The sequence below is a fragment of the Rhinichthys klamathensis genome, unplaced genomic scaffold (genome assembly GCF_029890125.1).
Source record: "Rhinichthys klamathensis goyatoka isolate OS25496 unplaced genomic scaffold, OSU_Roscu_1.1 h1tg000440l_1, whole genome shotgun sequence".
NCBI classification, from domain to species: domain Eukaryota; kingdom Metazoa; phylum Chordata; class Actinopteri; order Cypriniformes; family Leuciscidae; genus Rhinichthys; species Rhinichthys klamathensis.
In genome coordinates this window covers 1,352,501-1,379,596 of record NW_026606936.1, presented here as the reverse complement: position 1 = coordinate 1,379,596, position 27,096 = coordinate 1,352,501, and the positions used below count along the sequence as shown (strand labels likewise).

Genomic DNA, 27,096 nt, shown 5'->3' with positions numbered 1-27,096 from the left:
GACTGAATATGTGAGGATTAATCCAGATGAGACAGCCGGCACTTTTCCTCTCTAGAACATAATTATGGATGGAGAGAGAGTGAAAGAGCGAGGGAGATTGTTTGAGGGGGGATTTGAAAGGGTTTTGGTAGATTTATTGCACACCTGAATCTCCACAGCCAGTCGAAATGTAGACTCAGTCCTTCGACCATTTTGGCATACTTCTGTGACTGTGTGTGTCTTCTGCGCCACATTTCTCCTTACAATTACAAAGTAATTACACAATGGCTATCATTCATCCAGTGAGTCTTCATTGTCCAATTGCTATTTTAAATTTCACAATAGGGTTTAAACAAACAATACTAGCGATTGAGCATGTCAACATCTATCTATCTATCTATCTATCTATCTATCTATCTATCTATCTATCTATCTATCTATCTATCTATCTATCTATCTATCTATCTATCTATCTATCTATCTATCTATCTATCTAGTCTGTCTTTTGTCGGTCTTTCAAACACTGTCTGTCTGTCTTTTGTCGGTCTGTCAATCTATTGTTCGATCAATCTTTATATCTGCCTTTCTATCTGCCTGTCAAGAGATTTTGCAAGAGATTTTTAACGTTTCAGGACTGTTGTTGTCAACCAATTCTAAGAGTCTCAAACCAGAGAGCAAGCGATTCAAATAAACTTTTTTTTTTCAAATGCCCTACAACTTATATATATATATAAGTGTGGAGATTGTATCTCAGTCTGTGGATCCCAGTCAGGGACATTAACCATGGATTCGTATCTCTCTCCATCTTTTCAGCTAAAGGCCACTCTTAGACTCATCTTTCAAGCATCTGACAAGATTCGCCTCATACCTGGCTTTTCCAGCTCTCAAGTTCTCATTTATGAGAAGACTTTTTTTTTCCCTTCTTTTTTTTTTTTTTTTTGGCTTCTCTCATAATGGCTGTGGTTAAAGTTTGGGTAGAGCAAGAGGGTTCTAAATCAAAATAAAAGTGCATCTGCGACCCTGAGCCCATGAGTGACTGATTGGGCACGATCTGAGATGGTCCTCACTGCAGAACACGAAATCCAATATTATATGTACCTAAACCTACCCATCTCCGCCCCCTGATCCCTAACCCCACCCCTAATCCTACCCATCTCCACCCCTTGATCCCTAACCCCACCCCTAATCCTACCCATATCCACCCCTTGATCCCTAACCCCACCCCTAATCCTACCCATCTCCACCCCTTGATCCCTAACCCCACCCCTAATCCTACCCATATCCACCCCTTGATCCCTAACCCCACCCCTAATCCTACCCATCTCCAGCCCTTGATCCCTAACCCCACCCCTAATCCTACCCATCTCCACCCCTTAGATCTGGATCCAACTCCGCCCCCTGGATCTCGTGTACTGCAATGAGGTGCTACTGCACGATCTGGCAATTATGGTGCCTGGAAATTAAATTTGATTTACTTGAGTGTTTTGGAGGCATGAAGAGATATTACGCTGGTGCTTCAATCTTAGTGTAACTGTAAACGAGTGTCAGTTGCACAGGTAATGATTGCATGTGATTAAATGCAATACTTGAGATTCTTTGTAGATGTGATCCTGGAAACACGGCCCTCTCAAATCCACATTAAATTACATTCCACTCATATGGACATCGAGGACATCCACCCCTCGGACTTGACCTTCAAATCCATTGATTACCTTATCACACAGGGATTACTCTGGCATCTATAGTGCCGTACCTCTCGGCCTATTCCTAATACTGTCAGTATGGATGAGTGAAGTCGTTTTTTTTTTTTTTTTTTCATAAGAGATTAAACTTAATTTCTAGATGATTTTTGTATGTGGTTTCGGCGTCATATCGATCAGTGGTCGTGACCTTTACTTTTATTGAGCAGTTTAGTAAATTGCCCTTGTTGTCATCTGTCTTTTCCACAGAATGGCAGTCACTCAGGGACAGTAAATACATCATAACATTGAAAGAATTTTGACTGACTTAAGATGAAGATAGAATAACAATGACAATTATTATTATTATTATTATATACATTTTTTTAAAGAAAGTAATAAGTAATCTAAGTAAATTATGAGTATTATGATGATTTTATTTAAGTGCATAAAAAAGTATTTTAATATTTTAAATTTATTTTTTTAAGAAATTATAATTTTTAGATATTAAATTGATCAAAAGTGACAGTAAAGACATTTATAATTTCACAAAATAATTATATTTCAAAGAAATGCTGTTATTTTTAATTTTCTATTCCTTAAATCTTGAATTTCTGTTCCTTGAATTCCACAACTGTTTTACAATCAGCATAGTAAGCCCCATTCACCCCACCAGAAACATGCAGTGACAAAGCAACATGATCAGTTTCAATTTCAATTTTAATAGAGAGCTGGTGATTTCCGGCGACACAATCACCAGTGACCATTGGTGACAGGCTGGGGGCATGTCCAGCGATGCGACAAAGCTGAGATATGTTTAACTTATGCAAATGAAGAGCTACTTACGAGAGTGACAACTAATATGACTGAAGTCAGTGGAGCGCTCGTGATCCGTCACTACATCCTGTAGTGGAGTAGAAAGATGGAGCAAGATGGAGGAGAAGTTCATTTTAGCAGTCAGAAACATTCCTAAAATGTATATGTCTCTGTGTACATATGGTACATAGGTGCTGACTCTGAGCCTGAATGGTTTCGTGAACACAGATACATGGTGTTTGTGCTTTCACAGTTAAAAAGCCTCGATGGCAAAGAGCATACACTGTTTCTCGTTCATCTTTAAAGTTAAGCATTTTATGATTCCATTTTTGTTTAGTCTTTTTCTTCCAAAATGTTTGTTTGTAGCAGCAAGAAAATGGATTCATTGTCATTTAGAGTAAAATCCGTGAATGTTATTCACAAAAGATTACTAGGCAACCAGTAGTGGGAACTCTCACTAGCGACATGCAACTACAAAGTCGCTGTTAAAGCCGCCTTTCCACTGCACACGACAAACGACAGCCGTTGGACCAGAAACCATTCATTTTCAATGGAGAGTAGTACGGGAGCTGCGTGGAGTTCCGATCATGTGCGTGTGCGGAAATTCCGGATCCGATGTGAGCTTCGGATGCGTTGACATTTCTTCTGCGGCTAAACCGTATGCGACCAGCCGACCGGATGTAAATGGTAAATGGACTGCATTTATATAGCGCTTTCACAGACCCAATGGCCACCAAAGCGCTTTACAGTTTTGCCTCACATTCACCCATTCACTCACTCACTCATACACCGACGGCGGTGTCAGCCATACAAGGCGCCATCCAGCTCGTTGGGAGCAGCCGGGGTTAGGTGTCTTGCTCATGGACACCTCGACACTTGGCCAGGTGGAACCGGGGATTGAACCACCAACCATGTGATGTATTCTAATCAAAACTATGAGTGCTTATGTTAGAATTACCAATGTTTTTTTAACACTTTAACGTTATTCTGTAAACACTATTTCTGTAAAATGGCAGATATGAATAATTATGGCAGAAATAATTATTTTATAATTATTAAATCTATAGTTATGTTGATTAGCTCTATAAAATCTATTATGTTTTTATTTGAGATGTATTGAGGGTCATTTGTTTGGTGTGGATATATCCAATCATGCATTACTTTCATTAAAATTCTTAATTTTAACCTTGGTGAATAAGCCGAGGTAACGGTTGCTTCACGACCAATTTCAAAGTTCCTTGTGACTGTCACTAGGGGGCGAAATGGGACAATCGTGTGCCAATGTCGTGTGCAGTGGAAAGGCGGCTTAAAGCTGTGTAGTCTAAACTGAATGAATGATGTCAGATTGTGATTGCCACTGTCCTTTTTTTTTTGTGAACAACATTCTAAATTACTATCTAACTCTCTCTATCGTTTTCGTTCTTTCCTGTCGCTTTTCATCTTGGTTTGAAGTGGACCTGAAGTGGTGCCTTCCCAAGACACATGGTCTCACTCGAGTGAATGATATTCTTCAACAGGAGTGAAATAAGATACAATATCATTCCTTTATAGCTGTAACCTCCTTCCTTGCCGCAGCAGTGCTTTAGAGACCCAGTGGGTCTACCTTATTCCTGCTTCACTCTCTGACCATGCCGGTTCCCCAGTTCTATCACTATCAATTAAATTATCAGCAATGGATGAGCACGGGCATGAAATTGCTTTACGTTTTCTCACAGGGGCTTGCTGCCAGCCACAATTTCCCCAGCTACATTTCACACAGCAGACGGGAGGGCTACAAAAAGTCATTTTTGACCGATTCGAGGATTTGTCAGGGAATGTTGAAGACAAGAAATGGGCCATTGGGCCAAGAGCTCAGCGAGCTATAGAGGAAACCCACTCAGAGGGTCAAGAGCTCCAGTGAACTTTCTTGAAAGCCCTATTTTTGGCTCCATTATCAGCAATGTTGTGATTCAGATTTAAGCACTTGAAGTGTCTGATGAAACCATCGTGATAAAAAGCAGTGATGTCTCAATGTTTCTCTCTTCCCACCGCCAAAACTAACTTGCACAACTTTTGTAACTTTCTAAATGAGTTTCTAAGAGTCCTCTTGGTTTTACCCTATAACATCATGGAGCCCAGTAAGAGAGGAGCTTTAAAACTCAGGGAGGCTTGAAAATGTCAAATGCAACACTTTTTTCATCTTTAGCTTTGGCTGATGTTCATCTACCCATGGTACAGTGTCATTCATCAATCTGAAGGGCTGCAACCAAAAGTAAATACTCAGAGAGGAACATGAAGTCAAAGGTTAGCTGTTGGTATTGAGCTGCTTAATGTCATCATTGGTCTTATTCTCAAAAGTCAAAAGTCAGTACCCAGCTTCTGTGACCATGAGCATAGTGATAAATGATACGTCGAAGCACACAAAACTCATGAGAGGAGAAAATCTCATTTGGTGGCTTATTGTAGTAAGGTTTGCAAAAGTAAGAAACAAGAAAAGAAACAATGACATTTTTTTAAAGCAAGGTTCATCTAATGTTTTGAAAATCTTTTTTAACACTTTCTTTTTTACTTTTGTATGTTTAAAAATGTATTTATTAAATTTTTTTCATTTTCATTTATTTAAAATATATATATATATTTAAATCAGTGTGGAATTCAGGGTATATGTGTGTAAAATGTTATGGAAACTTTGACAATGCACAGCTTCTTTTACAGAAATTATGTTTTTTTAGGTCTGAAATCACTAATTCTAGACTTTAATATGATAAACTACAAAAGCTCCTAGGATGTACTTGTAGCTATTTACATATCTTAGTCATGTCAAAAGTGCATCATAGAAATTGCCTGACATGTTGTGGCAGCCAAAGTCAAATTATAAAAGGCAACTTTGCATTAGCATAAGATTTTCATGTCAACATCAGATGCATCAGAGCTCTACATATGTATTCAAATGGCATACATGCACAACATTTGAGTTTTGCAACTGGGGTGTTATTGAGCTACAACGTCACAGTGTGAATCTAGCAGATATATTACATATCTATCACAGTCACATTCACTGTTGAATCTTTTAGCTCAGTAAACCAAACCTGATTGCTGCCAGTCAGAACACCATACACGTACAATACATACACAAATGGATTCTAAACAAAGACCATAGGCTTGCAATAGAAAGCAAAATGTATAAATGTGAAGTTTGTGTAAAATTCTAGAGTCATATTTATGTATTGCTTTTCATATGACTGTAACAAATATCCCGACATAAATGTGTGAGAGTGGCAGAAAAGGTCAAGCTGTATGTTTGAATGGGTGAATTCGCTGGCGGAATAATGAATCAGGCAGATAAGAGACTAAAGCTGGCCTCTCTTTATCTTTCATATAAAATCAAGTACACTCTCTGCACACTTAATATATTTTGTTTTGCTGCTGAATTGAAGATTGTATAGATTGAGTTTTTTTCCCCCTTTTCATTTCATAAGATACAGCAAGATAGAACATGGAAGGACAGAAAAGAGTAAAAAAAAAAGAGTTTTTTTTTTTTATCAGCCTTGTTCCGGCCTCGTTCCGCTCCCACAGCTCTCTGTCACTTCATATAACAGTAACGTTAATAAAACTTAAATACATTAGCTCATCCATGAACATGATTTCTGCCTTGAGTCCCATCGGATTGCTTTCCGTCAGCTAGAAGACGACAACTCCCATGATTCCACAATCATCCATGACATCATCAAGCTACTCCTTGTTGTTTTGAATAAGTGACTTCTAGCGGCAAAACGTACATACTGTGCGTTTAATTATATTGTGAAATACATTGATTAATTCGATAACAACTTTCCTTTTTTGTCACATAGACCATGCAGGCTATGAATAATGTCAACCAATAGCCAAATAGTTTGCAAATTGCAATTATTTCTTTCTTTCTGCTTTCCATTCTGCTCTGCAACACTCACTTTTCACTATCACTTCCATTTAAGATCAATAAAATAAAGTCCTGTTCTCCTTTTGTCTTGTTTTGCTTTGTCCACAGTACAGAAGTAAAATGGGTTGCAGCTCACATTGACAGACTTGCAAACATTATATATATGTTTCTCTCTCTCTCCTAATCACTAATGTTTCTTTCTCAGTGTGGACAGTTCATTCAGTTATCTCATTCCCTGACAGATCTCATATTGATTATTTCCTTCTAACCATGCTCTCGCTCTTTACAATCTGCACATTATTTGTCTCTCACGAGTCTCATATAGCACGAAATAGAGCTTGAATATGAAGGCCTTAATTAGTCTACATCATTGAGGAAAGTGAAATGTTCCAGTATTGTTATACTAAATATCAGCACTCTTGAAGCCCTGCTTGTTAGATTAGAGGACATGGACTAACGGCTGTATTTTTATGGCACAAAAACAAAGGGTTATAAATGAAAGAACTCAACTGGGATGACAGCTGAAATCATTAACTTCAATACTAAATAATTTTTTTTTTTAATTAAATAAAAGGTGTATTTTTCTTAAAAATGAAGAGATAAAAATACCTCAAATCATTAAATTTTATTTTAATAAGTTAATTGATGTGAGTCATCTAAACAATCTGACCCACTAGAATGAATCAGACTTTTTTTCATGAGAGAGAAGTTTAGAAAGGTTTTAATTATTATGTGTCCAGCTGAAAGCTGTGTGTGCATTAAAAATGGTGATTTGTGGTCATTACTTCATCAAAATCTATCTTCCTCTAACAGGCTAGAGTCTCCGACAAGGACACTGACACTGGAGGCTCCCAAAGGTGTTGAAGTGAACGCGGGAGTAGGGGAATTCAAAGCTTCTTGTAGGAAAGATCTCACTTTAGAGTCTTCAGAAGGAGAGGTGAGTATGTGAAATTGTATATAGGGGAAACGATGCAGATGTCAATAAGAAAAAAAAAAATTAAAAAGGTTATTTTTTGCCATCTATAGTTTCATGAATAACTTTTAACGCCCATGGAACCTTTCCATTCCACTAAAAGTTATTCTGTCTACCAAAAATGGTTCTTCTATGGCATTACTGCAAAAAAGCCAGGACTGCCATCATGGGTTTACAAAACGGTTACAGGTTCTGATGAATAAGAAACTTCCACTATGCATAAACAAATAACACACACCATTATACATCAAATTGTTGTGTCTTTACTGAACTCATTTTGTAAACATTCACAGTGCAGGGTGGAACATTTATGTGAACCCTTGGATATAAACTATTAATTTTGAAGAAAACAAAACTTTCATTCAGCAAGGATGCATTTCATTGATCAAAAGAGATGGTAAATACATAATAATGTTTAAAAAAATTAAAAAAATTAAATTTAAAATAAAAGCCTTTTTTAACTTTCTATGTCTCGCATAGAAAACTTCTATGCGAGATGTCTCTATGTCTCGCATAGAAAACTTTCAATTTTTAAATTGAAAAAAAAAATGTTTTACTTGGGCACCAAATCAGCATATTAGAATGTGAATTATGTGACATTGAAGACTGGAGTAATGGCTGATAAAAATTCAGCTTTGCCATCACAGAAATACATTTAAATAGAAAACAGTTATTTTAAATTGTTATAATTGTTCACAACATTACTGTTTTTACTGTATTTTACTGTATTTATATATATATATAGCCTTGGTGAGCATTAAATACTTCTTTAAAAAAAAATGCTTTAATCTTATCAACCCCAAACATTTGAACAGTAGTGTAATAACTTGTTGACGTTTCTTTCACAGCAATAAGGGTCAGTGAGGCATCATCATTTTCTGTATAATTTGTATACACCAATTGTGTCCATTTTTGTGGCTTGTCACGCCACAGTGTGCCTACTGTAACTCATCCCTCTGAGCATTTAAATCTCAAGTTTTTTTTTTTGTTTTCTGTCATGTTGGTGAGCACTTTAGAAAACTCAATTACAACAAAATTCCACCTCACATATTGCACTTACTAACACACAAATTGATTCTTGACAACATGTCAACAAATTACTTAAGAATGACGTGTTGTAGCTTTTGCACTGTTTCACCCTCCTCTCGCACTTTTTCACACTCTCGCAGTTTGTTTCTCTTTGACACTCTCTAGCTTGGGCGCACACCTGACTACTTCCTGTCACAGGCTAGTTGTAGACTTACAGGGATTTTTTCCCCAAAAATTACATTTCTGTCATCATTTACTCACGCTGATGTCATTCCAAACCCATAAAACTTCTGTTCATCTTCAAAACACAAATAATGATTTTTTTTTTTATGAAACCTGAATATTCTGCCCCTCTATTGAAATTCCATTTACCTAAAATATTAATGCTTCAAAAACTTCATAAAGACATTGTAAACGTTTCGCATATGAATCGAACAGTTTAGTCCACTTTATATGATGAACAGATTTTATTTATGATTTTATTCACATTAACATTGATCAATGCACACTGGTCGATCATACTCTTCCACAAGAACCAATTTTGTTTTGTTTACGAGCATCAAGCAAGTTAAGTGCGTTTAAGCTTTCATTGACTCTATTTGATATGCTCAATATATCTGTGTTGATCAGTTTGTTATTAGATCCGTTCCTCAGTTGAAGTGATTTTGTCTCTTCAGAAGCTGTGGATTAAACTGCTCAATTCATTTGGATTACTTTTAAGATGTCTTTTTGTACGTTTTGGCTGCATGGACATTCAATAAAGGGACATAAATCTCTCAGATTTCATTAAAAAATATTTTAATTGGTTTCAAAGATGAACAAAGGTTGAATGGGTTTGGAACGTGAGTAATTGATGGCCGTTTTAGTTTAATGAACTAACCTTTTAAAACCTCAAACAGAAAGATGTTTCAGTTTGGTAGTGTATTATTGGTTTTAGTTGAAGATCAAGAAAAATTGTATAAGCAATTTGTGCTGAAATCCCAGTAAATCCAAAGGGTTCACATACATTTTCTTCAACACAGAAGTGTTTTTATTTTATTTTTTATTAATAGTGCATGTACTGTACTTATGTAAAGAGCTCTGAATGAGTTATCTAATGTTCACATCTCATATGTGTTACATTGGACCTTTTGTTAATGGGGGTAGATGTGACTTCACACAGTCCTTTCTGGTCAGATGTGAGCGGATCATGTCCTCAATAATTGCCTCAACCAAACACATCCAAAATACTCCAGATCTTTCTCCTTTTCCTTGTTCATGCTTTTTTTCTGTCCTTTGTCTTCCTGTTTTACACTCATCTGTCTACATCTTTCTCTGTCTACAAGCCTAGTTCACTGTCCAGTAATTGCAGTGTTAGTGTAATTCTAAGAGCACCTTGAACATGTTTAGATTATCCACGCTCACCCCCACCCCCCTTTCGTTCAAATTAGTGCCGTCATGTTGAGCTGCCTAGCTCTCTTTCTTCCCCTCTCTCTTCCTTTGTCTCTCTCTCCTTCTCCTATCTCACTTTAGTAACTGCCCAGGCTATTTAATTAACTTCCATGAGTCCAAGTCATATATCATGCTGCTCTGTCACCTCTTTGGGAAAAAAAGTTTTTTTTTCTTCTCTTTTTTCTCTCTTCTTCTTTTGTGCCTGAGATAGCAGGATGGTGCAGTAAGGAGTGATGTAAGAGAAAGTCATTGATGCACAGTACGGGCACTTGTAAAACTTTGTCATTTCTTAAAGCATTAAAGTTCACACAAATATTAATATTGTTATATATTCACTCAACTTTTTTTTTTTTTTTAGTGGAAAACAAAATGAGATATTTTAGGGAATATCCTGGTCACTCTATTGACAGCGCAATTACAGTGAATGGGGACTGCTTTAAAAATGACTCAAAAGCACCATAAAAGTGATCCATATTACTTGTGGACTGTATACCAAGTCTTTTGAATCAATATGATATAGCTTTGTGTGATGAACAATTGTTATTCCCTTATATTCTTCCAATACAATAGCACATGTGAGAAAAGTGTCAGTTACACCGTGTATACACCACGTATACTGTATACACGAGTGTTGCGACGCAACAAAAGCAGATAGAACCCATTATAATCAGTGATGCTGTCTACACTAAATGCTATGCAACACAACAAATTTCCGACAGTAAACTGATGCACCGTTCTATTTCTGATGTCATGAGCTCGCACTACTTCTGAGGCGAAGAACAAATGGATTTGCAATACTTGGAAAACACGATGCGACAATGTATACACATGGTGTTAGCTGCGGGAAAAAATCATTCACAATGCAAGCTTATGTACGATACCGTTGTAGGGTATCTGGACAGTCTCACATGACATAACCATTCTAAGTTTGGGGAAAAGCTTTTAACATTTGACTCGCGTCTAGTAATTCACCAGCGAGCGCCAGAAAGTCTGTTCCTAATGGCATTCATTGACACTTTCATGGCGAACGTGAGTTAAAACAAAACACCCCTAAAACCAGCGATGAGCCAGCTTCACACAGACGTTATCATCTCAAAACCTTCCCCCTTTCCGGCAAGAAGGAATTCCATTCCAGAAAAATGTACAACAAAACAGAAATGAGCCACAACACAACGGAAAATGTACAACACAACGGAAATTGTACAACACAATGAAATAAAGCCGCAACACAACGGAAATGCTTCCGACCACTAGAGGGCTCTCGGAGCGCGGTAAAGTTACAGCGCACGATCCCTAAGGGAACATCTGGCAAGTCCACCAAGTGGTTAAAACGTATAATTTATTATAATATAATTTGATAAATAAAAATAAAAAACATTTGGTGAATTGCAGAATTACAGGAAGGTATTGGCACAATTTCACCTGTAATAAGTCAGTCTGGTCACTAGGAACCTACCACAAGCTTTGGCACATGAAAACAAAAACCTTTAGGTGAATTACAGTAGGTCTAATGTTTTTATAAAAAAAAAAAAAAATGATGTACTGTGCTGTATATACAGGGAGCTATTGGCACAATTTCACCTGTTGTAAGTCAGTCTGGTTAATAGGAACTACAATCTTTGAAACATGATAAAAGAAAAAAATACTTTTATAGAAATTACAGTAAACAAATAGTTGTTTACTGTAAATACATGAAGGGGGGTATTGGAAAAAAAGTCACCTGTACTAAGTCAGTCTACTATCAATACAATAAAGCTTTGGATTTTGAACATGTCTGTTTTTGAATGTTAAAAGTAATTTTAATTAATACAAATTATACGTTTTAACAACTTGGAGGAATTGTCAGATGTTCTTTTAGGGATCATGCACTGTGGTAGCGCGTCAAAGCATTCTAGAGTATAAATATGCAACTATAATCCACGTAGGTGATTTTGAATTAATAAATGTCATAAACAATATGACATTTATGATAAAACTTATCGTGGTGTTGATATATATTTTTAGACTGCTGACTCTATAGAACAATGGCATGGAAAACTAACTTTATCGCGCTCCGAGAGCCCTCAAGTGGCTCTATTTCTGTTGTGTTGCAGCTTTATTTCGTTGTGTTGTACATTTTCCGTTGTGTTGTGGCTCATTTCCATTGTGTTGTGGATTCATTTTGTTGTGTTGTGGCTTAATTTCGTTGTGTTGTGAACTAATGTTTGCTTTTTAAATGTCGTTGTGTTTTGCACTACTGGGCCACCGTAACTAATTCATTGAAAAGTTTCGACACAAATAACAATTAATTGACATCTCTCATGAACACACAATTAGAGCTAGCTTGGATGTTGAGACTTCCAATAAATAAATTCTTAAATTTTTGATTTGTTCATCACACCAAGCTATTATAAGAGTTCAGAAGACTAGTATAGCACACATCCTTTTTTTCAAATTGTATTCATATATTTTATTTTGAGTTCCACTGAAGAAAGAATTTGGTTTTGGAATGACATGACATGAGAGTTAGTAAATAATGACAGAATTTACATTTTTTGGTGAACTAATCTTTTAAGATTCTCAGTTATTTTTTCCCTCTCATCATTTGACCTTTATCTCTCTCCGTCTCTCTCACGCGCAGCTCTTGCTTTTGCTCTCTCTTTCTCTCTCTCTTTCTCTGCCCGTCTTTATGAACAAGCTCAGTAATTTAGAACAAATGCTCATATCAGCACAATCCCATCCTGTTTGCCCCCATCTCTCCTTGTAATTCTCCAGAGGGAAGAGACGCTGAAAATAGATGCCTCTGTCAATTTGGAGAAGAGAATCAAGTGCATTAGACAGCTGAGACGAGAAATCAAATCAATGCTGTCAGCAGCTGACTCTTAAGAGGGCAATGTTAAAAAGTTTGGGGTGAGAGAATTAAAGGAGAATGGCTGACTGGGTCCATGTCCTATTGCCTTTTCTCTTCCTGCTGCCCATTAAGATCAAGGGAAATGAGAAGTGACTGCTGTATGTGCTCTGATAGCTCTCGTGAGAGAGAGAGAGAGAGAGAGAGAGAGAGAGAGAGAGAGAGAGAGAGAGAGAGAGAGAGAGAGAGAGAGAGAGAGAGGGAGAAGAGATCCTGAATGTTTTTTTCTTTACAGCTTTGTGTGGCACAATTAAAGGTGCAGTCATTTTAACCAATTAATACATATGCTCCTTTAAACAAATGAGAAGTGTTTTTGAAAAAAAAAAAACAGCTTAAAACAGCCTGGGGTGCGTTTCCCAAAAGCATTGTTAGCTATGCTTGCAAGTTCTGTTGTTATCAACATAGTTCAATGAGTTGGTGTTTCCTGAAACCATATAGTTGCAATGAACATTTGCAAACAGCTTCGCAAAAAGTTGTGTGGTTGGAATGACTCGACCTGTGGTTAATAAATTCTTATATTGAGCAAAAAAAAGCAAATTTACATTCAGTATAATCTGTATATTTTATTTCGAATATATATGTTATGTCATTTACGTCTTTTAGTTTGTCAAGAGTTTTAAAGCACTATTTTTGAAGAGTGAGTTGTGCCTTATGTGCCTGCGTGGTGTAGTACGTATAAGAAAGATACTATGATTGAATCTGGAAATAAAGAATATTACTGATAAGAAAGTAAAAAAAAAATGCATTTATTTAAAATAGTTTTTGTCAGCCCAGGCTCAATCGAAAAATTTACCTGTGGCAACATTTTTGCAAAGCGCAAAATACGTTGCGTCGTTCATGTTTCGCGACAGTTTTAAAGTGAAATGTCTAGTGAGTGGCGCTAAAAGCTTTTTTTTTTTTTTTTTTTGGAACAGATGAATGTGAATATGACAACGTTTTATTATGTCTGAGTTTCTATGTATCACTGCAGTTCTGAATTAAAATGCCCGGTGAGTGGCGCTAAAAGATTAATGCTCCATCGTGTTTTAAAATAACGTACACCTACATTATACCCTAAACCTACCCGATAGTGTTAAAGGTGCTCTATGTAACTTTTCTACTAAAATTAATTCTTTTTTTATTGCCTGTGTGTGAAGGGGTTGTAATCACGCATTAAAATGATCCACTTGTCGAGTTTTGCTATTACCTCTGAAGGCCAGTACTCCTATTTCTATGTGAAGTCTCCGGGTCGGATTTACCGCGAAATCCAACGGATGTGACGTGCATGCGCGCTCCCGAGCCTCTCTCCTTATATACAGTCTATTGTAGACGGTCAGGGAGTTACGTCCGGTTAAAGGCGCACGTTTTTCGGCTTATATCTCAGTCAGTCTTTGATCAATATTCCCAAGACTCTAATCGTTCGTAGTGCTGGACGGGGCCTTTCGAACGAGCCCACCCCCGAGGTCCAACTCGCCCGGCTCCCCGAGTTACAGCCGTTCAAAGTCGGGGGTCCCAGCGAACGGCGATCCGGTATTGTCTATGAGTTCGAGCACAAGCGCTCTTGTAAAATTTGGTTGCAATCTGAAACATCACCACTAGAGGCCGCTAAAAGTTACATACAGCACCTTTAACAAAAGCAAATGCGAAATAAAAACGTAACCGTAACCGTGGCATTTTTGCTTATGTTTGGACCTTGAGCTCTTACCGTATATCTCATCCCAAGGCGTCATCTAACTGACGCTTTTGACCATGCGTCAACATGCTGACGCAAATGGTACCCCTTAAGCGTCAATAAAGGACGCGCCTCCTAGTGGTCTAACCCTAACCCTACCCCAGACCTAAACCTACCCATAACGGAAGCGTCATCTAACTGACGCTAAAGGGTGCCATGTGCGTCGGATTTAGACGCATGGTCAAAAGCGTCAGTTAGATGACGCCCGAGGATGAGCGTCTCATATTGACGCTTAAGGGGTACCATGTGCGTCGGCATGTTGACGCATGGTCAAAAGTGTCAGTTAGATGACGCCTTGCGATGAGAATGTGTTGGTATATCGTGAAACGTCTGACTAAGTTTTTCCAAGGAGCCTGCTTTGGTTTTTGTCTAACAATGTAATAGTATTTACTGTCACTTTTGATCATTTTATTTCATCCTTGCTGTATAAAAGTATCAATTTGTTTAAAAAAAATCTTAAATACCTCAACTTTTAAACAGTACTGTGTAAATAGATTAAATTATATTACATGAAATGTGATGATATTAGATGAAAATGTTAAACACGAGGTTAAGGCAACTACTGGATATTCAGATAAGAGTGTAGATAAAAACAGTGTACATCCTCATGATTACCCCAGTATATAGCCCTCGACTAGATCAGTTTTCATTACGCTAAACACCATCACCATCATCATCAAGCATGAAATTAAGTACCTATTTTGTTTTTGTGCTTGTGTTACATGGCATCTGTGGAGCCTATTAAATCCCCCATTCTCTCCACCTGAACACTCCCTCTCACTTCAGCCAGCCAATGAGGCGGTGGATATAGATACATATGTTGTCGGCAAGCCGAGGAGACAGGGGAGCTGAACCAGGCATATGTACTAGACTAATGTTTCATTTGTTGGTGCAAAGCTCCAATATGGCGTCCATTTGAGACCAGCCCTTAAGCCCATGCATCTTAATAAAGCCACTAAGGTATGTGATAGGGACAAAGTAATGGGAGAAATGATCCTAAACTAGCCCTGCCACCGAAGCACACTCATCTATCAGCAGACAAATCTATCAGAAGCCCCGTAGTGCAGGAGAGAGGGGGTAGATCCTATGAGGTTAATAATCCAACAGCCAAATTACTGCCAGCGGTTTGTTTTGCCCCTGGGTTGTTTCTGGGTGATGGCGGCGAGGTTTTATTTTCTATTATTATTCTAGTATGGAGTCCCATGGCACTTCTCTCTGCCATGCTCAGCGGCTTTTTTTTAAAGTATGGCTCTAAAAGTCAGGGGGAAAATTTAGTTTTTGGAGTGTTTTTATTTGTGCCAACTCCATTCGGGCTTATCCTTCTGTTGTTGCTCTCCTCTCTTAATTCTTTTGTCAACTGTATATTATTCTTCTGTTAGCCATATGGTTGTTTGTACATATAAACATGTTTTTGATGTCACATTATACCGTTCATCTAATCAGCACATTGGCTGTAGGCAGGGGCGTAGCAACCGGGGGGGACGGGGGGGACACGTCCCCCCCACTTTTAGAAACAGGTGATTCTGTCCCCCGCATTTTTTTTACTCAGCGCCAATATTTCCGCCCGTGTTCTCTGATTTGTTACTTAGACTTGAGTGAGCATTCAGCCAATCACAGCGCGAAGCATCTATTGGGCGCGTCTGCCATGAGCTTCAAATCTTTTGTTGCTCTTGCGAATTTTCGTGTTTGTTTAGTCGCTTTGCTGTTTGGCCGTCTAATGCACCCCAGAAAAAAAGCAGAGGACTACATCATTTTTTTCAAACACACACTGTTACAGTATGTCGCGATGATATGAATCACACGTAAAGTTTCCTTGTTATGATTTAACCTACTGTAACGCTGTAAGACGTGTAAGACAACAGAACCCGTATGGGTTCACGTCGCGCTGGATTGTGCCGAGTGTGTGTTAAATGCTCTCCTTGTTGCTTTGGATAAAAGCGTCTGTTAAATGAGACATAGATTATTCCCAGCAGGCACACAACGTCATAAGACGTTGATATTTGGTTAAATTTTGGTTGCGACGTCGGGTGACCAAAATGCAATGTAAATTCAACATGTCAATGTTAAATTGATGTCCAATACCGAATACATTGATTTAGGTTTATTGATATCTTTTTATAAAATGTCGGTTGTATAAAATTACTGTAGGCTAGATGTAATCTGTTCTGTACTCATTGAACACTTTTTTTGGTCCAACTGTTAAGTAAGATAAAAGTTATTGTTCAAGTGTAGTTTAACTGAAATATTGTAAATATCATAAAATATCTTTATTTCATAAAAATAAAGTATATATGTCCACAGTTGTCTGAAAGTCCCAAGTCCTGCAATATTTTTTTATTTCGAGTATGATTTCACAAAAATAGGTTGCTGTAAACTATCATGGCATGTTCCCAAAATTGGCACTAGGGTGCTGTAAAATGCCAATTGCTATTCCATCTAGAATTTATTATTATGAACATCACCTTTCAGTCCCTCCAAAAAAACGCGATTATGCGATCGCATGATTCAATGCATAATCAGCCAAAGTCTGCATATTTATGCGGGGGCATTTTTTCAAATACGCCGCACTTTTGCCGTATAAATTGCCGATTTCCACGCAAAATATGCGGGGCTTGTATGATTTCATAATCCCTGCATTTTTGTTGCAAAAAAAAGTCATATATCTTAGCAGAAAGTTGAAAAATGTTGCGTTTGCTTCACACGAGAGCAGCCGTTTCCCCCGGTTGCCATGGGAACGTTATGAAGTGACGTAATTACTCGACATGAACATCATTGAAAAAAAAATGAAAAAAAGCTGTAAAACAGGAAACATTTTTTTCATATTTTATTTATTCATTTTTACAGAAGTTGTAGCATATTCCTTTTGTAAAGCTACAGAACTTGTTTGACTCATCAATGTTTTGTAAGTTTGAGCCGTGTGTTTATTAAGGTCTGAAATAAAACAATATTAAATATTCCAGCACTTTCTGTGATGTAGTATGTTTGCTTATCATAGGAAGTAATAAGAAATAGCTCTTTACATTAAGGTAGTAGCCTAGTGAGAACAGGGTGTTGGGGAATCACTTTTTCTCTCTTTTTCATCAAACCGCAGTTTTTGCAAGTTCCCGCAATTTCATCACATAAAATTGCAAATATCCTGCATATTCCATCGCCGCATAATCAAGGATTTTTGCCCGCAACAATCACAAAAAAACTGCATTTTTCTGGAAGGACTGACCTTTGGGTCACATCACCACACCATTTTGTCCCCCCCACTTTTATAATGGCTGCTACGCCCCTGGCTGTAGGTATCAACCGTTATAAGAGAAAGTACCAGTATGTGGTTTTCTAAAGCATTAGAGAATAAAACGATTCTGTGTGAAAGTTATAGGGCCCTATCATACACATGGCGCAATGCGGCGCCAGGCGCGACACATGGTGTTTTCTGTTAGTTTCAGCTTGATGCAGTTATCATTTTCACGTCCTGCGCCAAGTTGTTTAAATAGCTATTTGCGCCCGTTTGTTTGCTCATGGCCGTGCTGGTCTGAAAACGAGGTTTGTTCAGGCGCATTGTTGGCATGTTGCTATTTTGAGGCAACTAAAATCAGAGGTGGGAGACTCCAGTCATATGACTTGACTCGAGTCAGACTCGACTCGCAATTTTCTGGACTTGAGACTTACTTGACTAGATCTCTGAAAAGACTCGACTTGACTTTAGACTTGCTCCTTGTGACTTTAGACTTGACTCGGACTTGTGCCTATTTACTTGAAATGACTTGTGGAAAAAAAAAATTCAATTATTGTGTATTTTTTATTCGTCATAAGAGGGAGCGCGGGCGGTAATGCGCACTCTGTGTGTGCGGGTTGAGGGAGAATAAAACGATTTGCGGGACTCCCGCAAACTAGAAATGAATAAAACATAAAAACTAATAAATTTTTATTCATCTGTTGCATAAAAGCAATAAGAACAACTAAAACAAAATAGAAACGATTTACAGGCCAGATGTTTTCTAACATGTCTGCAGCGTTGAGCGATGTAGCCAATCACAAACATATGTGTTGATTTCTAGGAACGCAATGGCCAATCAGAAGCATTTACGATAGACTTCCCTCACCGCTCAAAACGGACTTTTTGTTCAGTGCTGAATTCAGTATGCTGGCAAATCTTCGAATTATAACAAACAAAGTGTATATATTATGAAAGCTTCATTGATAATAACAGAGATGTGTGAGATCGCGATGAACTGATGTCAGCTTTTTAGGAATTAGGGCGCGCAGTCAAAACCATGCACGCAGGAGCTGCTTGCTTTTATGTCTAACAGTGCAATGGTTTGTGTGTTAATGCTTTAATAACAAATAATTTATCAGGAGCATTTATGCTCATGTGTATGGTGGCGACACGTAGGCTAACTTAAAAGTATTTGGAGGTAGGCTACAGAAAAAAAAAAGTATTTTTCCGGGCGGGAGTGGGACAAAACATAAATGTTGCGGGCGGGAGAAAGTAATAAAGAAAGTAGTTGAGAACGTCAGTTATAACGACCCACGTATTAAAAAAATAGTCGGGTTTAAATCATTTAAATTATTAGATTTGTTTTCTTAAAATTTCCATATAATATTTTGTGTTATGGGTTCAAATCACCTGCATGTTTAGAGTAAGAACATACAAACTTTGTCATACAGTAGGCTACTAATTTAGAATGCAATATCTTTTTATTATTTTTTTACAAGATGGGAAAAGTTGTAGGCCTATTAATTCTTGTTTACTTGTGTTCATTTAATTTATTTTTGTTTTAGAGCATTTGAAGTGCTTCTTAATGCTAATTTATTTATTACACACAAGTTAATTTATTTAGTTTTGTAACCCATCAGCCCTCTGTGTCTAAATAAGTAATAAAAGTCCCATAGTTAAAAAATGTGTAAAACTAGCCTGTGTACGACTTGGTATGACTTGATGACTATAAGTTGCGACTTGACTTGACAAAGAGTATGACTTGACTTGACTTGACTTGACCCTTACAACAGAATGACTTGACTTGACTTTGACTTGCAATGTTAAGACTTGGACTTGACTTGAGACTTGCATTTAGTGACTTACTCCCACCTCTGACTAAAATAGACTGTGCGTTGTGTACCCGCCTATATGCTCATATTACTAACGCGTTCTTTAAAAACCAAAAAAATATTGCGCCATTGACTTTAGAATGCAACGCAACTGGTTTGGTACTGGAACCTTTTTTTTCTTTCTAAGACCCAAACCATATTCAGGTATCACGCAAACACCATTTTTTAAGTCCACATTGCATACTCAGTATTGGCACAAGGGGCGCTATTTCAGACATTAGACATTAAACTGTCTTCTTTTAGTCAGTTTTCACTGTTTAGTCAATTACAGTTATGACTGTAAAGTTTTTCTCTTTGTGATGATGTTTAGTTTGTTAAACTTTTGAAAAGTGTAGCTAGCTGCCTGAAAAAGAACACATCCATATTAATTGAATGCATATTTCAAGGTTACTGTATCACCACCTTGAGCATTGAGGTTTGTTTCCATCACAAAACGAAAGAAGATATTGTCTAGAGTGTTTCATCTTTTTATTCATTCAACATTCAGAACAACTTCAGATCCCATTGACTTTCATTTTTTGGAAAAAGAACACAGACATTTTTCAAAATAATCTTCTGTACTCCGCAGATCATCATACAGGTTTGGAACAACACGGGGCTGAGTAAATGATGACATAATTTTAATTTTGGTTTAGTTATCCCTTTATACAATATACACACACAAGCCAAGAAACTAAATATTAATGTTAATTTTAAAAAATAATTGAGAATACTGACACCTGCATTGGCATTTTTGTGATACTTCAACCCGTTCTCATCCTTTGGCGTCATACATGTGACGCTTTGTACATTTCGTTGAAATCTTACGCACATGGCATCCTTTAGCATCAATATGAGATGCAGAACCCAAGGCGTCATACAGGTGACGCTCGTCTAAATCCAACGCACATGGCATCGTTTAGCGTGAATATGAGACGCAGATCCCAAGACGTCATAACCGTACCCTACCCCAGACCTAAACCTACCCATAACAGTGCGTGTTATATTGACGCTAAAGGATGCCATGTGCGTAAGATTTCGACGAAATGTCATATGGAGTCACCTATATGACGCCAAAGGATGAGAATGCGTTGGATACTTGACCCTTGTAGAATAATGGGAAAAACAAGTGTGCAGCCCCAGGTCCATAAACTTTTTTTATTTTTGGGTGCTCAAACCATCAATTTGTATTAGTAAGTCCAGAAGTAAATGAAACGTGCAACAACTGTGCGCTATAATTGTTTGATTGCCACGGTCAGAGAGATAAGAACAAAAGAGATCTGTTTGTGTTTTATAGCAGTGACTCTGCTCATCTCCAGAGTGTAATGGGGTATGAGATACACACGAATGACCCTTTGAAGTCTGATGGGTCACCTGCATGTGTTTCTATACCCCACCCTTCATTTACCTCTTCACATCAGCCGCATTTCCCTCCCCATCCTTCAGCTCTTTTTTCGACCTGTTCATTTTCATTTGCTGCTTTTCCTCATCCAGCTGTGACAAGGGAGAAATCATGCATGAAAAAATGTTTGGACCGACTATAATTGGCCTTCTCTATAAACATGCAAGTGTACACACACAAACATTCCCCCATAGTGTTTCTAGAACGGAAAGAGGTTTGTAAACAACGCACCAACTGTTTTTATCCCATGGTTGACTGACAGTAATTCATACAGACACTTTCATTTGGGGAGGGTGCCATCTTTAATCCCTTCATAAGATGACCTAAATGACTTCCGTTCCGACTTCTTTCCCTTGTCTCTGTCTCTCTCTTGCTCCTGGTGGTCGGACCCCCGCCCCTCTTTCTCAGTAGGGGTCATGATAGCTGTCAGCGGGCGGTATCATTAGCCATGCCGCATCTCAGAAAATTCTGGAATTCCGTCTCCTGGCAGAAAACGGGAGAGTGTTTAAAATGGAATTGGATTTGAGGGTCTGTTTTGGGCCAAGGCGGCACTCACCGGTATTAGGTGACACAATACATGAGGACATGTCGGCTAACCGAATGCCAAAATAGAATTTTAGTAATTTGGCAATGAAGGGGAAGAAGTGATAAAAGCATTTAGAGGACAAATGCAAATTCCTTAAAGAGAACGGAGACAGAAGGACATGTATGCAGGGGATTAAGAGGGGGCATATTTAATTAAATAAATAATCAAGATGGATTAATATAACTAATCATGAAGTATCTGTGATGGTATTACATTTAAGTTCCATTTGCAAAAAAAAAAAAAAAAAAAAAAAAGGTTATTTTTATAGTGGGTTGTAGTATTGTAACCAATCACAGACGTACAGTGGACCGAAAAAGATTTGAGAACTTTTGGACTTTCATTGCATTAAATAAGTGTCACCTGCAAACACATTTTTGGTTTGGGCTTAAATAGTTTTAAAGCAGCAAAATGATTTACATAAAATTGCAGTGTAATTATAACTGAAAATAATTGCCACTTCTGACTGCATCTGCATTTGCACTTCTTTTTTGTTGTCTTTATTTTAAGCAATATATGAGTTCGCTGCTCACATATTTTTACTTTATTTCTCGCAATTGTGAGTTTATAACTCGCAATTCTATATTTTTGAGTCCAAACTGTGAGAAAAAGTGCTGTTGTTTTGTGGCAGAAACAAGCTTCGATACTTGCTCCCCTTGACTGAAGACAAAATGTTCCAATGTGAATTAATAGTCAATACAAATAAAAGCAATCATAAGGATAAAGTATATTTCATATCATTCTAGTAATGTGCAATATTTCATGGAACAGAAAGTCACTGGAGATGTTTGAGGGTAATTGGAGATGTGAAAGTGCAATGTTCTGCTTTACTCAAATGGACTTTTGCAGGCTCAGGTTTAACCTGTAAACACTGCTTCTCACTCTATACACTGCAAACATACATTTGAAGTGTTTTGTTCTGAAAACCTCGGAAAATATGACTAGATTGTATGTAAACCTTGATTTGCTTTTTGCAGATATGCCTCTCATATGTTTTTTAAAAGACCCATTACCTCTTTTGCTTACATATGTTCAATGTTTTTATATTTATGCGTCAAGGTTTTTTCCTTTTATATTGCTCTCTCTCCCTAACGTGCTCATCTTCATACAAATTGTCCTGAACTTACTGAATAGAGGAACAAACATACAGAGGGTTCTTGAAATCCCCTTGGGTACATTCAATGCTGGTTCTCTTACGAGAGGTTCTCTCGTACTGCGTAATATCTTACGCTATGGGGAAACCTCTTTTCCACGAGATATTGAAGCCAAAAATGATCCTTAATTTTGAATCAATGCAAAACGCGTTGCAGCAGTATACAGACCTAGGTAAGACGGCTCGCGCTCCTATTGGCTGTCCTGCGGCAATTGCAGCAGCCTATCGAGAGAGGCCCTATCGTGACGTCAGTCCAATGAGGGTGCTTCGCGCCCACTACGTCACGTCGAAGAGGCGGTAGCAGCCCACCTTTGCCCACCCTCTGCGAGACGGGGGACAAAGGCGGCTCTTCCATCTAAAGCCTGCCGCACCACCTCAGCCTTGCACAGCCGCGCTTACAACACCGCTGGACAGGCTGTATCAGCGCTGCACTCCATGGCCATACTGCAAATCCTTCAGGCCGACCTTCTCCGAAAAATGGACGAGGAAGGACCTGAGGCAATTAACGTGCTGGATTTAAGGAGCGCTATGGACCTGGCTCTTCGCGCCGCAAAATCCGCTGCACAGGCCATGGGACGGACTATGGCTTCTCTCACCGTGGCTGAGAGACACTTGTGGCTGATGTTTTCTGAAATGACGGACTCGGAGCGTGCCCCTTTCCTCGACGCGCCCGTTTCGCCGGCTGGCCTCTTCGGATCCTCTGTCAAGGACTTCGCAGACAGATTCGCTGAGGTACAGAGAACGTCGCAGGCAATGAGACATTTCCTGCCCAAACGCTCCAGCTCCGCAGCAGGTCGCACCAAACAGCCGCCTGCTCGCAGCTCACAGCCACATCCGCTCTCGATCTACAGGTCGCCACCCCCCACCACGCGGGCCCCGACCTAAGATTGACGTGAAGCCCGAGGTCCCCCTAGCACGACGCGCGTCGAATCCACGGTGAAGAGCGAGGTTGCTCATCTACTTCGAGCCGAAATAGCGAAACTGATGAGCAAAGGGGCCATAGAGCCTTTATCTCAAGCTCAGAGCGAAGGGGGCACACACAGCAGATATTTCCAGGTACCAAAGAAAGACGAGGGTCTCAGACCCATTCTAGATCTAAGACAGCTGAACAAAACGCTCGTGAGGCGTCAGTTCAGAATGCTTACAACCAAGAAAATCCTCGCGCAAGTTTGCCAAGGGGACTGGTTTATGTCGATAGATCTGAAAGACGCGGATAGCGTCCACGTCACAGGCGATTTTTGAGATTCGCCTTCGAGGGCCAGGCTTATCAGTACACAGTCCTTCCGCTCCGCCTGTCTTTAGCGCCCCGTACCTTTACGATGTGCATGGACGCGGCGCTCGCACCCCTGAAAGACCAGGGTATGCGAATAATGAACTATTTGGACGATTGGCTGATTCTAGCTCGATCACCTTCAGAGCTTATGACACACAGGACCGTATTACTCGAACACCTTGAGAATTTGGGCCTCAAAGTCAACTGGGCGAAAAGTTCTCTGTCCCCCAGCCAGAAAATTTTCTTCCTGGGCACAGAACTGGACTCGCTGTCTATAAAGGCGTGCCTGTCGCCAGAGCGCAGGATGAACATTCAGCGCTCAGTGAAATCCTTCCGCCACGGTACTATAGTCCCGTTAAGGAGATTTCAGAAAATGCTGGGTCTCATGTCCTCAGCTTCACCAGTTCTGCAGCTGGGTCTACTTCGTATGCGCCCACTGCAGTTCTGGATAAAAGCGTGACTGCCGTCTCGCACATGGACCTCAGGTCTGTTTCGTCTCAGGGTCGACCTGAAATGCGTTTCAGCTCTGGCGCCTTGGAATACGAATGACTGGTACCAGACAGGCGTACGCCTGGGGACCTCCCCGAGTGTGAAAGTGGTGTCCACGGACGCGTCCACCTCGGGATGGGGAGTGTTGCTCGAGGGCAGACCGTTCTTTGGCCAGTGGTCAGAACGAGAGAAGCTCCTGCACATAAACTGCCTGGAAATGTTGGCGGTAGACAACGCGCTGAGGCGTTTCTGTCCCCAGATAAGAGGTCACCACGTCTTAGTCCGCTCGGACAACATGTCAGTAGTAGCCTATATAAATCGCCAGGGTGGTCTCAGGTCCCGGAACCTTTACAGGCTGGCGGAACGCCTCCTGGTTTGGGCTCAGCATAACTTACGCTCGCTGAGAGCGGCGCATGTGCCTGGTCGCCTAAATCTCGGACCGGACAGACTGTCCAGAAACAATGTCCCGGCAGGAGAATGGTCTCTGCACCCGCAGACGGTCCAACTGCTGTGGAGCATGTTCGGCAGAGCGCAGATAGACCTGTTCGCGTCTCAAGAAAACGCTCACTGTCCGAAATTTTTCTCGAAGAGCGAGGACGCACTGGCCCACGTATGGCCCAGCTGCCCGCTCTATGCCTTTCCCCCCATCTCGCTTCTACCACAAGTGCTAGAACGAATCAGGGAAAGTGGGTGCTCGGTGCTACTAGTTGCTCCGCTCTGGAAAAACCAAGCTTGGTTTCCAGTTCTGATGCTGATGACAAGCACTGTCCCGTGGCCCATACCGATAAGGAAGGATCTCCTTTCGCAGGCCAAGGGCTCGGTTTGGCACCCTCGCCCGGATCTATGGTCACTACATGTGTGGGCCATCAACGGGTACCCACTAACCTCCCAGAGGGAGTGTTAAACACGATCGCGCAGGCGAGAGCTCAGTCTACGAGACGGCTCTACTCCTCGAAATGGCCTGTGTTCTCTGGCTGGTGTGAAGCCCGAGGGGTTTCACCACCAGACTGCCAGGTTACGGAAGTTCTCTCCTTCCTTCAAGAGCTACTGGTTAAGGGCAGGACACCATCCACGCTCAAGGTTTATGTGGCGGCCATAACAGCGTTTGTGAAACCAGCGTCTGGCCAGTCACTGGGAAAGAACGATTTGATTATCCTTTTCCTTAAAGGAGCCAGGAGACTAAAACCTCCTAGGCCTCCTTCAGTCCCTGTGTGGGACCTTTCCACGGTTCTAGAAGCCAAGAAAGGTGCCCCGTTTGAACCTATACACTTGTCGGACACGAAACACCTGTCCTTTAAGACAGCGTTTCTCTTGGCTCTGGCCTCAGTGAAACGCATAGGGGACTTGCAAGCGCTCTAGGTGAGCGCGACGTGTATGGAGTTTGGGCCTAATGACTCGAAAGTCACACTCAAACCAAGACACGTTTACGTGCCTAAATCCCTCAACACGCCGTTTAAAGCCCAGGTTATTTCCCTGTGTGCTTTACCGGGCAATACTGAGGAGAACGGCATAAGCTTCCTTTGCCCCGTCAGGGCATTAAAAGCGTATGTGTTGCGCACGTCTGTTTTCAGACAGACAGAGCAACTGTTCGTTTCGTTCAGCGGGCGCCTTAAGGGGCTAGCCGCTTCGAAACAGACTATATCCAGATGGATAGTCGATGCCATAGCGCTGGCTTACACTTCCACGGGCCTGCAGTGCCCTTTGGGTGTCAGAGCGCACTCCACGAGGGGCGTGGCCTCGTCGTGGGCTTGGTCTAGCGGAATTTCGTTACAAGATATCTGTATGGCGGCAGGCTGGGCCTCCCCGTCTACTTTTATCAGGTTTTACAACCTAGAAGTTCCCGCCTTGCAGGCTAGATTACTCTCGGTCTGAAACAGTAATGTCTGCCCCGTTGTTCGGCTCAGAATACTGTCAGATGCTTAGGCACAACTTACTCACAGTAACTTGTGCGCGACTAAAGACCCATTATGTTAACCAGTTCAGGATGGAAAAATGTTTCCCTTGACTGCGTGAGAAACTGTCTGTGACTGGCCTCCTCTGGACGCCATTTATTTGGGAATGATCCTTGGCCTCTCTTCCCTAACTCTCTGTGAGTTCTCTGATGATTGTGCACTATATGAACCCCGGGCACGCGCCCTTGGGTCTTTGGTGTTGATCTCAGCGCGCACGGCGTTTTGCATGGTGTTCCCCATAGCGTAAGATATTACGCAGTACGAGAGAACCTCTCGTAAGAGAACGTACTCGGTTACTAACGTAACCTCGGTTCTCTCTAGAAGAGGGAACGAGTACTGCGTATCTTTGCCGTTCTTGCTTTGCGCGCTGGTTCACTTCGGCGATGAAAAACCAGATTGTGGCAGCTATTCGAGCGTATTTATAGGCCCAGGCCACGCCCGTTTCGTTGGACTGATTGGACTGACGTCACGATAGGGCCTCTCTCGATAGGCTGCTGCAATTGCCGCAGGACAGCCAATAGGCGCGCAAGCCGTCTGGCCTAGGTCTGTATAAACCTTATGCACCAGAGAAACGTGGGCGCCGTCATCTTTAGAATATTGTCTTTGAACTTCCGTTTTTGAGGTCGCTCTGTAGATTTCTATGGCATCGCTGTCCAGGAGTAATTAGCTGGCGAAGTGGATTTACTTATTGTAGAGTTAACAAAAGTTATCATGAGCATTGTAATGTTTATCATAAGCATTGTAAAGCAGATGCCTTAACAA

General features: G+C 40.2%; 1 protein-coding gene across 1 annotated transcript in view; it reads left to right on the top strand.

The window, feature by feature from the left end:
- LOC130071394 (zeta-sarcoglycan) overlaps positions 1 to 27,096 on the top strand; it is a 146,743-nt gene that overhangs the window by 117,266 nt on the left and 2,381 nt on the right. The window contains 1 exon segment of the mRNA XM_056236186.1: positions 7,186 to 7,309. Coding sequence (XP_056092161.1) covers positions 7,186 to 7,309 — 124 coding nt within the window.